Source organism: Hippoglossus stenolepis, chromosome 1 (genome assembly GCF_022539355.2).
Source record: "Hippoglossus stenolepis isolate QCI-W04-F060 chromosome 1, HSTE1.2, whole genome shotgun sequence".
Taxonomy (NCBI): domain Eukaryota; kingdom Metazoa; phylum Chordata; class Actinopteri; order Pleuronectiformes; family Pleuronectidae; genus Hippoglossus; species Hippoglossus stenolepis.
Genome location: NC_061483.1, coordinates 11,942,622 through 11,955,098, shown reverse-complemented (window position 1 = coordinate 11,955,098; position 12,477 = coordinate 11,942,622). Strand labels below are relative to the sequence as shown.

At 41.5% G+C, this 12,477-nt stretch overlaps 1 protein-coding gene across 2 annotated transcripts in view; it reads right to left on the bottom strand.

Annotated features, from left to right (window-relative positions):
• lgr4 (leucine-rich repeat containing G protein-coupled receptor 4) overlaps window positions 1-11,192 on the bottom strand; it is a 29,017-nt gene extending 17,825 nt beyond the window's left edge. For both annotated transcript variants that reach the window (XM_035155741.2, XM_035155742.2), the window contains exons 1-2: window positions 10,641-11,192; window positions 3,126-3,197 (exon numbers count right to left, since the gene is read on the bottom strand). In XM_035155741.2, coding sequence (XP_035011632.1) covers window positions 3,126-3,197; window positions 10,641-10,822 — 254 coding nt within the window. In that variant the 5' untranslated portion in view covers window positions 10,823-11,192. The remainder of the gene's footprint in view (window positions 1-3,125; window positions 3,198-10,640) is intronic.
• Between the last annotated feature and the right edge of the window lie 1,285 nt (window positions 11,193-12,477).

Genomic DNA, 12,477 nt, shown 5'->3' with positions numbered 1-12,477 from the left:
ATTCTTCTGAAGAAAAAAGACAAGCCAGTGTGCCTAGTTTGCAGGGACACAGTTGCAGTTATGAAAAAGGTCAATCTTGAGTGTCATTACAGCTGGAAACCTGCAGCTAACCTGGATATTTATTTACAATGTTGTAAAATACCAAATGTCTCATCATCACGGGCCTCCGCCAAGAAATCTTCCACTGCTCGCTAAGATCCAAATGCCGTGTTTTTCCAGTTCAGTTTGATTTGTTTTGGTTGAACAATGCTGTCATATTTGGATATGAAAGCTCAACAGCTTAATCATAAGCTGTCAATTCAGGTTGATTTGGCTTTGAGGGATACCTGAAATTTTTAAATACACAATTTGTGGAGAGCATTCATTTCAACAGCTTTTTTAATCTGTATCTGCTGTTATGATCATGACGTCTTCACAAGGATATGGAAGCCAAGAAATCAAAAAATGGCACGTTCTTTTGGATTTCCAACGAAATGCCCAATAAGCTAATCATCACATGCAAACATGGTTTGACAAAGTGTTCAGGTTTCTTCTCCTTCTGCATCTCTCAGCAAATTCAATACTTGTCCCCCCAGGCTTCGATAGGGGCTAAAGAATGTGCTAAATCTCACTGAGGAAAGGCTAAATCCTCTCCTTGTGCAACACCACTCCCACAGGTTTACCTTTGTCAATAGTACATTGACAAAGAGGCCAGAAGTGTGGTCTGACAGCTGTAAAGGCACGAACATCAGTTGCTAAAATTACAAAATAAAAGCATTTGGGCCTCCACTTTCCTGTGACAGCACTATTTAACGTCTATATGGGAAACCACTGTGGCAAAGCCCAAACAAGCACCCGCTCCCCACAACATGCTCCCACATGTGCAACACACACCTTTTAGATCACGGTTGGTGAAGGTAGTAATTAGAGGTTGATGACTTCATTTCCTCTGTTAATGTCAATGTTCATATGACCATTTTCAACAACCTTGTCATTATAACAGAGTTGGGAAGTGCCATAGCTCTTTAAGTCACATTTTTCGCCAAAGACAATGTCGCATGGCTGAATCATGAATATCTCGTTTTTTTATTAAAAACAAATCAAAGTAGAAGTTAACTACAATCCAAAAGATACATCTGAGAAGGAAACATTCAACTATTTTTGAACAAATCAGCAGCTGTGGTGTTTTATTTCATGCAACCATGAAGTGTATATTAGCTACTGCTGTGATTTATGGCACTGTTGAGCTTTTTTATGACAGAAGAGGTTAAGGCTCTTAGGTTTTGTAGTTAATGAATTTGTTCACTTCGCAAAAACATGATTTCTTGTAAAAGTGATGAACCTAATCTTTTAAAGAAAATTTCAAAATTGAAAAACTAGTAGAGCCTCATTATTACATGTTCAAGGAAATCAACGAATGAGCCAACATTCCAGAGCATAACTCCAAAATCTTTAACAAGTATCTTCCCCCCCTTAAATTCTGAACAGGAACCCTCCCTCACAACAAACGTGTGTGATGCAGAGGGTCACGGTACACTCGGAGTATGGTGAGTAAGTACTTTAACTCTCTGTGCTGGAGAGACAGGGAGTCCCAGTAGAGCATTTGCAATCACTGGAAGAACATTCATGTTCTTTGAATGACTCACTGTGTGGCTACCTGTGTTGTAGATGGGGCAGCGGCTCTACTAGAAGAGGCTCTCCAGTGAGTTTGTGTCTGTAGAGTAAATTGTCAGTTGAGAATTCTGACAAAAGCATTTTTAAAGTTGAGCTCACATAAAAGTTCTAGGTAAAAGATCAATTAGACCTCATTGGATTTTAAGGGATATCGTTCAACCGGATTCAAACCAGTCAAAACAAATGTATAGGATATTATTTAATGTAATATCCTTGGTGCTTTACAAACCATAATAAATAGACAGGAAAATAAAAGGTGTCTGTAGATATAGTCTGTTGGTCACGGGTTATTTTCAAGAATACAAACAAACTGCGATGGAGACGGAGAATACCTGTCATCACATCTGCTGAGCTTTGTTGTGCCTTTGGCAAAGAAGAAAGAAAGCACAGGAGATTGCGTGACTGCGAAGGAGGGAATATTCCTCCCTTGTCTTCACTCCTGTCGTGAATGAGGATGGCCTGCTCTCCTCCTCTGTCAACTCTTTCTCTCCCTGTCTTTGCCCTCAGGGCCCATGCTCTGGTTCACTGACACTGCTGCAGCCCTGAGCGAAAAACTCATCCACCAAAGTTCACTGAGACGAACCAGGAAAAAAAACGGTTAAACAAACTCAGGTGAACTACCGGTATATGTCAATCAAAATATCATTCTTCAGAAACTGACAACCCCAACGAGAGTCCATTCGTTACGATGATTTAAAGCAAGACAGAAGTAGCAGCGAGACAGGGTTGCTTTTTTGGCCTTGTTGCTATGGAAACAATTGTTTTGCCCTCTTCCTTCCTGTCTTGCATTCCTCCGCACAATGTGATGAAAAGTAAATTGCCTTTCAACAAAGCAGATTGGAGTGTTGTATGGAAAAGAAGAGGGTGAAGACTTAATCGGCTGAAAAGGTGCACGAGAGCTAAAAAAGGAAAAAAATTGCTAAGACCAAGTGGAGCTAAAGCCGCTGCTCGCTGGTCAGTTTGAATTCTCAGGGCCGCGTGTTACCTGATATCAGGTAGACAGATTTTATCTCGGGCTCCCTGCAGCAGCGGGCCAGACAGCGGAGTATTTAAAGAGCGAAGAAATAACAAACACCCGCTAAGATTAGATGTACGCCACTCAACAAAGCCCCACAGCGTAGATGTGCTGTTGCCACGCTGATAATCCCTTAAAAGCAAAAGAATCCAAACAGGATGTCACATGATCATAGCCTCAATACGTGTCATCTGACCTCATCTTTTTAATTGAGGTTTACTGCACCTTTTTCAAAACTGCCCTTATACAACTCCTGAATGGTGAGTGATTCGTTGCCTCACGTCATGTCGTGCTTATCTGCTTCTGATGAGAGGAAGAGCATGTTGTGTGCCTGCACTGTGTGTTTTGCAGTGCATACTGAGATACCCAGGTGCATATCATAAAAACCCAGCCCTCATGTCAACATTGTACACAGTAAATACATCATTAGCGAGAGAAGAAGGGGGCATGTACTCACAGTTCTTCCAGATAGGGGAAGTTCTTGAATACGTATGCCGGGAGCTCAGTGATGTTGTTCATGCTCAGGTCACTGTGGGAACAAAAACAAAATCTGTTAGAAACCCAAGTAGCTCATTCAAAACTTTAAATCACAGTTGGTTAAACTTGCTTCTTTGTGGCAGTATTGCACCTTATTAATTGATCATTTTCCTTGTATTGATCCATTTAATCCCTTTTTATTTCCTTACCTATTGTAACTGCAAAGCCCTCAAAATAAAATTGTCTGTGTATGATAAAATTGTCTGTGTTTAATCCCTTAAACTATAGAAAACATGCAATTAAGATAGTAATGAGGTGTGTGTGTGTGTGGGGGGGTCACTACATATACAAACAACTAGCTATGTCACACATCCTTCATGAGTTTTACGAGTTTTTTACTGTGCCTGCATATGTGCAACATGAATGACAGAAAGCCTTGAAAAGGCCCTTCTCTTTAGCCGCAGGGATCTTCATTTTTCAAACCAACTTCAAGTAGAGATAGGCATGTGGCAGCATGAAAAATATGCAAGCAGGACTTGATTTGCTTCCCCACCAAAGCTAATATGAGTTTAGATACTTATATATACACAGCGCTGAAAATGTTTTATCTATAGGAAAGCACTGCAGAGTTTTCTACTGGCAATGAAATTTTAAAAAAGGGACAAAATGTTATATTGTGTCTACAATCGAAATCTAGTGAAAGAAGACTCAGCTCTTGTTCCCTAATCTTGAAAAGAAATCCACTAACCTGCCCCAAAGAACCCCCAGAGGAGACGTCTCATATCAAGACTGAAAAAACATCCGGGATTCACAAATGTAGCAACCCCGTGAGTGAGCGAATGAGCCTTCCCTCTCTTTCACTCTCCAACTGGTCATCTTGAATTTCACTGCCAGATCTCTCTAGGACCTTGTGTGTGGGCCTCTGAATCCTACGAGGATCATATTGCCCTTCCTCTGCAGTCCCAACCCCACACACACACACACACACACACACACACACACACACACACACACACACACACACACACACACACACACACACACACACACACACACACACACACACACACACACACACACACACACACACACACACACACACACACACACACACGTAAAGAAGCCTTAAAAGGCGGGCCCTGACAGAACCCTCATCATACCGGCAACCTATGTCCCATCTCCACTTACCTGGTTATCCAATTACCTTATAGAGTGTGCAGCTACAACAACACTTCTATCAACGTACACCTACTCTTTATGGGGTTTTTTTATCCCACCCTGACAACACAGTGGTGGTTCTGCAACCACCACAGCAGATCTGCCACCACGGGCTGTCAGATGGATGCATCCCTAACCACATTTCAAACAGTTTGACTCAATCTTCCTCAGACTGTTGACTGGTCTGAACCACATGCAGGGTCGGGGAGCATGGGAGGCCTCTGTCACACTTCCTCCCTCCCTCTGTGTCTGGCTGCTTTACTCATCAAGGGCCTGTCCCAGCTAAGATGGATTGAAGAGGACATTAAAAATGCAGCTGTGATAAATGGGGACAAGGCTAAACGCTTCTACAACCAGGTATCAGTAAATTTCTTTCACCACGGCTGGAGACTAACTGCATCTCAGCATCCCCTGGACGATGGAAAATGTGTTCGGAAGCAGACAAAAATATGTTGCACTGGTTAGACAAAACGAAGAGTGACCAACAAGAGGGCACTGCATGGACTTCCAAGTACCAAGTTAATACCCTAAAGCATAAGAAACAAAATAAAGTAAGGTGACATTATTTTTGTATTAATCTGGCCGTCTATCCAATCTCCAGTTTATTGATTAATTTGTCTTTGGACATCAGCAACACCAGAAGAAATCTTACTGTGAATTGTCAAAATATCCATTTAGTTTTACCATCCACAGCTTGCAGGCAGGACATTGCTAGTTTGCTTGTTCGTGTTCCTGCGACAAGGCACGGAGGTCTCAACAGGCAAACATTAATACCTACCGCCTATATGTACTAAAGACTCAAGTTGGCGTGCACCTTCATGGGGTTGTCCATTGTACACTCAAAATGATGCCACACATGATGATTTTCTAACCAATATTTCTGATCAAAAACGTAGCCAACTACAAATTTCCTTGATACAGTTTTTTTCCCTTGATAGTACTCTTGAATGTATCATTAAAATACACTAAAATAATCAACAGCTGAACTTTTTCACGCTCACGTTTACCTAATCACATGACTTGGTTTAGGTTAGGGAAAGATTGCCAATGCAGAAAGAACATTAAACATAACTTTGTGGACACAGGGGGACACACTGTGTTAAACTATGAGGTCTCTCAGTTGCTCCTGAGTGTACAACACTACTGCAGGTGAATGGATCCAACACACTAACAGCAGAATATAACAGTTGAAGAGTATACCCAACTGATCTGCTTTATCTTTATGGTAAGTGGTGACAAAGAACAGTTCTTAAACTGAAAACAAAGCTGATGATAACAATTTAACATAATAAAGGCATCGTCTTTCAAGAAAAATAATACCTCTAATTATTTGTATTCTAAAATGCATCTAAGAAGCTTTATAGAGAAACAATGATTCCTCACATCATCATTCAGTGGTAAACGTAAGATGAGGAAAGAGTCTTGATTAAAAGCAGTTGTTTCAATTACAACAACACTGGAGAGCCAAATACAGAGTTAGATACACAAACAGGAATGACGAATCAGCATTGTCAAATAAAGTATGTAATGCATTGGCAGTTCATATTATACATGGTAAATAAGCAAATGATTTTTAATATATATTTAAAAGATAACTTGTTTTTGTCCATCTACATTACATCCCATTTAAAAAACAAACAAATAGGACTTTCAGCACAGTTGTTTTATGAATGAAAGATCATACAGAATTTGAAGCTTCCCTCTGCTCATGGCTTGAGCTATACTACACTTTGCTTTCTTCAAACTCATGTCAACTACCAACAATTACAGAGATTTATGGTCACAAGTCCGTGATTTGCTCTCCATATGATAAACATAGCACATAATAAATATTTGTGTCAAACTAACCTCTGAACATCTTCCCATTATCTTAAACTCTCACATCATCACTTCTGTCCTAAGACCTAAGGCTCTGTTTTAACAATCTAAGCCCACGGTCTAATGCGCATGTAGCAACTGCTTCTACAGCGTGTCCAAATACAAGTTTTGTTAGCCAAGTGTATAAGATGGTTGTACTCCTCTAAATTAATCAAGAGTGTGGTCTGAGTGAAACAAGCAATTAACCAGTTAGCGTGCCATCACCCGTTCCCGAAAGGGCAGGTGCGCTTATAATGACAGATTTGCCAGGAAGTAAGAGGGAATTCTTCTCTGCAGAAGAAACAGATCTGCTTGTGTGCAAAGTGAATGCATGTGAGCACACCATCTGTTTGTGTAACACAGAGCTTGTGGTCCAACCCACCTTTGTAAGCCCATATTAGCCAACTATCTTGATAACTGGTCCTTAGGATAACAGTGAAATACCGTCCTATTGACTTCAGACCATGTTTTTATTGGTCAAAAGCCCAATCACGGTCTGCTGTCTCAAGATAACAATGCAACTGACCACATCTCATCTCAAAACCAACATGCCCATGGGCACAAGCATATTTTCAATCTAAACAAAATGGGCTGTAGACGATAAAATGACCTACGTGGGTCTTAAACTAGCAAAGACGCTTGGGTCACACTTAGAAACACTTTGTGCCAGGTGTAAGACATGAAGCCAAAAACTTCAAAACTTGAATTTCTATCAAACTCCGCTCGTGGTAATATTTGGTTTATGAATACTTGGCACAAGATTCAGAAAAAACAACATGGTTGAACTATGTGACGGGGGAGGGGATAGGTGTCAAAGTGGAGGACAGGGTCGGGGACTCAGAGAAGGGGAGAGGGCATTAATATTCTCCCATCCACAAGTCATCCAGTTTGGGAGCGGGAACCACTGACTGGCTCCTTTCACCTCTGCTGACCAAGAACAAAAGTATCATTCAGTTAAAAATGGATTGAGGGCACCAGTGGTGAAGCAGCCAAGCCTCACAAGCAGAGTGCAAGACCCCTGACTCCACCCCTCCATTTTCTGTAAGTCTTAACCTTGTTCATAGTATGAAAGGGCCTAACTCAAGTGAGATGTAAGCCGCTAACTCGCTCTTGCTCCCTTTAGATGTGCAAGAGTTCATGCAGACACCGTGCCAAGAATTAAACCTGTGCAGAGACTCGGTGGCAGGTAAACTACATACCTTCAAAAGGAGTGTTTGCTTTGTAACAGGCTCAGGGGCCTCCTCTTTTCTCTCATCTGCTTTTCTGTGACAGGGCTGTTTCCATTACAAATGCCAAAACTCGAGCCCCTGTGAGCTGTAGGTGAGTCCAGTCCAACACTGTCATATGATTTATTGTACAACGCATGTTTTTTCTAAAATAAAAAAGGTACAAGTCAATAGAACAATAAAATAAATAGCATTTAATATTTATCCATGTAATTTTCCTGACCTTTGGGCACGGTTATGCTTACAAAACACCTTTAAGTGTTTTTCACACTGACAAGACCAGATTTTATTCTCGGTGTCTCTGTGCCACGACACTGATTCAACATGCATGATGTCTGCAAAAACATTTGTGCAGGTTCTGTTGAGATATTGCAATGGCAAAACACTCGTGTATAAGACTTTTCCTTTACACATCAGCAGACCATTGTAGCTGCATTAGCCACGAAAGAAGGAGCCCTTGCAGCTGCAATATGTCTCACTAATCCATCATGATCCCTAACCCCAGTGCTTCACATACAAAAGACGGAGGGAGTGGGAGAGGACAACTAGAGTTCAAGAGACCAGGAGAACAAATGAGAGTAGGACAGAGAGAGGGACAAACAACCTTTCACATACTTTTAGAAGAGTTTGAGGTGAATGTACCAGGCACTTCACTGTTTAAAACCTGTCACAGAGCATTTAGATAACCATGTGCAGAGCAGACAGTGAAGACAACACAATCGTGAAAACAAAGTATTGTTTTCCACTTCGGCATAAAATAGTCCAGCAGAGTGGCGGTAAGGGGTATGATATCATTTTGTGAAAACATTGTTTCATGTTGAAGATGTCAGACTGCCCATAATACATTGGAGCATTGTTTTTCCCAGAGGAAAAAAGTATGCTTTAACAGTTTCAGCTGTAGGCAGCAGGCCTCGTGTGACATGTCTTGACAGCCTGGCATATGAATCCACTCCCTCTGTTTACTTTACCTAACACTCTCTTCACAATTGTGATTTCAAGTGGTACAGTGTTGGTTCTGGTGAAGCGAGACTTAACCCACCATTCTTAGAAAGGTGGCAAAACAGCACGGAGGTTTCCACAAACTAGAGCAAACCTTTACACTTAAAGACAAGGTGATAGTCTAACACAAGTTTATTTTATCTCAAACACGTAATACACTCTAAATAACATGTGTCTTTGTAAACTTAAAAAGTCATAACTTCTCCTATTTATTATTCAAGGGAGTTGAAAAATTACAACACGACGCAATAAATTGTTGTTTTCAATGCTGCTGCAGAGGTGGGTACTTAAGTTTATGATTAACCCAGTGGCTGTGAAACAAAGGAGTTTCTAGATGGGGCAATCATCAACTGTATCTACACCACTCCACAGACCGAACATACCTGGTGCCCATTTCTTCTACTTTAAAAAACCAAAAATGTTCTCATATAAGCACCCCTTACTTGATCCAGTAGTTTAAGTCTGGCACAAGTTTGACAACTAATTATTTAATGTATGTACAGCAATGTACAAGGCTCTGCTGGCTTCAATCCATGCAGCATAACTCACCCAAATGTAGCCCCATTTGTGAGCACAGCACTCCAAACATTACTCTACAATCAAGTCATAGTGTTTCCTATCCAAACCTTGGGGGATTGTTGTGCAGCAGCAGGACGTCTTTAAAAGAAAGGTTGTTTTTGTGGTCTCAGAAAATAAAATGTGTTCTTTGTGCCTGAAAAATAAAATGTTTGTCAGGGGCCAAACTAATGTCTAAATCCAATATATCCTGGTTGTAAGTCCAATCTTAGCTGGTTTGGCTCCAAGCTTTGTATCATTCCTGGCAAAAATTCTGAGACCTGAATATATTTCTTTTAAAACAACTTTCTGCTAGACAGCGTATTAAAATGCTAAGGTCACAAAATACAAATCATGCTGATGATAAAGTGGAGAAAACTTTGTCAGTATGTCCATAGGCTAAATGATCTATTATTTGAGAGACAGGTAATCTGCAGTAATTCTAATATCTGACTCATTGTTTAGTCTTTGGTTAACATTCACTGGTTCCAGACTCTAAAACTTTCCTGCTCACTTAAGTTTTATAAAACTGTAAATATTGTTTTAAATGTAAACTGATAATCGGGGAAAAACAAGCAAAATACCAAAATGAAATCCCCAAAAATACCAAAATGAAATCCAAGATGAAATCTATTGAATTCGCCTCGTCAACCAAAACTATACAACAGAAATATTAAGTCCACAACCATGACAAATGAAAGAATAATATCTGCACATTTGAGGAATTGGAACCATGGAGAATTCTTTAAACAGAATACCTATGAACAGATATCTAAATAATATAGATAAACAATACAGTTAGCTGATTTGTCTCTGTAGATAAATTGACTAAACTATTCCAGAATGACAACACGCAGCTATTAGTCGATTAATAGATACGTTGATTTGCCGGAAAATGAGTTGCCAATTACTTGGATAATTGAATAATGATTTTGTTCATCGATTAACCAAATTTTAAAACTTTTACGGGTTGACGCTTGTTAAAATGTGAGAATTGGATGCTTCTCTCTGTCAAATTGGAAGCTCTTTGGGTTTTTGACTGACGATCTGAGAAAAGAGGATATTTAAAGATGTCACTTTTTCAGGAAAAATGAAAAGGGTATTTTGACTGTTTTCTAAGACTGATCGTCTTAAGTTGTCTGCTTTAAATGTTTGTGTGTCGCCTCTACCTACTCTTCTCTTAGTGTGTTTCTTTGTAGAGCACTTTGTGACTTTTGTTCGTGAAAAAGGTGCTAAATAATCAAACATTATCTTTAACATCCTCATCATGAAAACTTATAAGTTCCAGCTGCAGACCTACACGTGTCCACACTGAAAGCTGGCTTAACGTTGCTTCTGGTGGGAATTGAACTTTTCTAGATGTGCCTGGAAAGTTGGTGACAAGTTGTTGTAAAGTTTGTAAAAGTGACACAGAGTTGTGACACATTACATCACGACTGGAGCCCTCACTACCTAACACTGTCTGACTATATCTTCCCTCACGGTATTTCTCCTTCAGTGGAAAGTTTAGTGATGTGGAGTGTCCCATCACTGGCACAACAACATCCCATCACATGCGGCCCTTCGCTGTGGGACATGTGTTGAGTGCACAGCCATGTTTAGAGTTGCTGGATGTTGGTGGTGGTGGTGGTGGCACTTACAGATAGTAGGTGAAAGCACTGAGTCCGGCCGGGACGCTGGTCAGTCCTCTGCCGGAGCAGTCCGCACCTCCATCTTCATCGCAGCCGCATGAGGGCGAGCACACGGCCGCCGACTGCCCTTGACCGGCGGCGGCAGGACGAAGCAAAGCCCACAAACACATCCACAGCAGATCCGCACGCATTGTTTCTGCCCGTCGGTTCAGGTGGAGGCGACGGGAGGGAAAAGGCGGGCGGGAAGGGGAGGCTTTGTCCGCGGCGTGTTAGTCTGCTCCGGGCTTCCTCTCGCGCGGTTCTCTCGGTTGAGGCATGAAGAGATGACGCTTTTTTCCTCTCAAAACATATCACACGTTTAACGAGCCCCCAGCGAAAAACACCCACGTTCACGTAAAGTTAAGCGTTAAACCCCAGAAGCTGCCTTCGAGGACGAGGGGCTGGACATGTCTCCTCGACCCCCTGTGAGTGAACATTCAGTCGGCGGAGCTGGCGACAGGAGCGGGAGCCTACCTTGCGTTTTTTTTGCGTTTTCGTTGTCCCATTAAATACCCCCCTCCCTCTCCCGGAGAAAACACCGAGCGGCGCCTGGTGTCGCGTCGCTGTGAAGTGGATCCGGTGAAACTCTCGGTAACCGGACGATCACTTGCTGTTTCCTCGCAGGAGATCACCGTCTGTTTTCAGCCATTCCTCACGTCCCCCTCCTCTGCTCCTGACATCAACAGCTCTGCAGGCAGGCGGGCACCCTACCGGACAACCTGCAGCACTGGGCCCGGCCTGTGCTGCACCGAGAACCTGCACCACAGCGTCAGTCTGCACAGCCAACAACCAGCACTCACTGCTGGGAAGGAGGAAAAACACCAGGTCAAACTTTTCCTGAGGTGGATGAGTGTGTTCAGCTCCTCACACCGCTCTGCAAACATGCTGCACTGCGAGCATGGGCGGGTCCAGGGGCCCAGACGGCCAGGGGAGGCCCTGGGCTTCACCTGCAGAATGTCACTGAAAAGTAACATGCAAAGTGATTCAAAATGACTAAAATAGACACAAAACAACAACAAAGAGATGTAAAATGACCACAAAGAGATGAAAAAATATAAGAAGTGATTCAAAATGACTAAAAATAGACACAAAGCACAACAAGTAAATGTAAAATGACCCCAAAGAGATGAAAAAACATACAAAGTGACTCAAAATGACTAAAAATAGACACAAAACAACAACAAAGAGAACAACAAAGAGATGTAAAATGAACACAAAAGAGATTCAAAATGACTAAAAATAGACTCAACGCACATCAGGTAGATGTGAAATGAACACAATATATTAAAAAACATACAAAGTGATTCAAACCCACTTAAAATAGACACAAAGCATCAACAAAGAGATGTAAAATTACAGCAAAAGGAAAACGTAGAAAAGACAAAGAGGCACAAGAGACCAAGAGTAAAAAGAGACACAGGCTGTGTCCACATTACTTTTTAGTTTAAAAATGCATCACTGTGTGTTTACACCTGGTGTCCACACTACTCTGGAGTTTTCAAGCGCCTAAAACAGAGAAGGTTGAAAACGCTGCTGGCCTTGTTTAAGTTTGGAAAACACCGGGGCTGCATTTGAGGAGGCTTTCACATCTGCCTTGTTTAGCCTGGACTTCAGAACTTTCAGTTAAGTCTGAACCAGAATAACAGGTGTGAAAGACCAACGGACCAACATTTTTGATTGACCAGATCAATTGAATCATGGTTGGATTTGTTGTGTGTGAAAACCCCTTTTAGTTAATCCCAAAATTATATTACAGCGGTAACAAGAAATACAACTATACAGTAGACAGTCTGCGTGCTGGTTACAC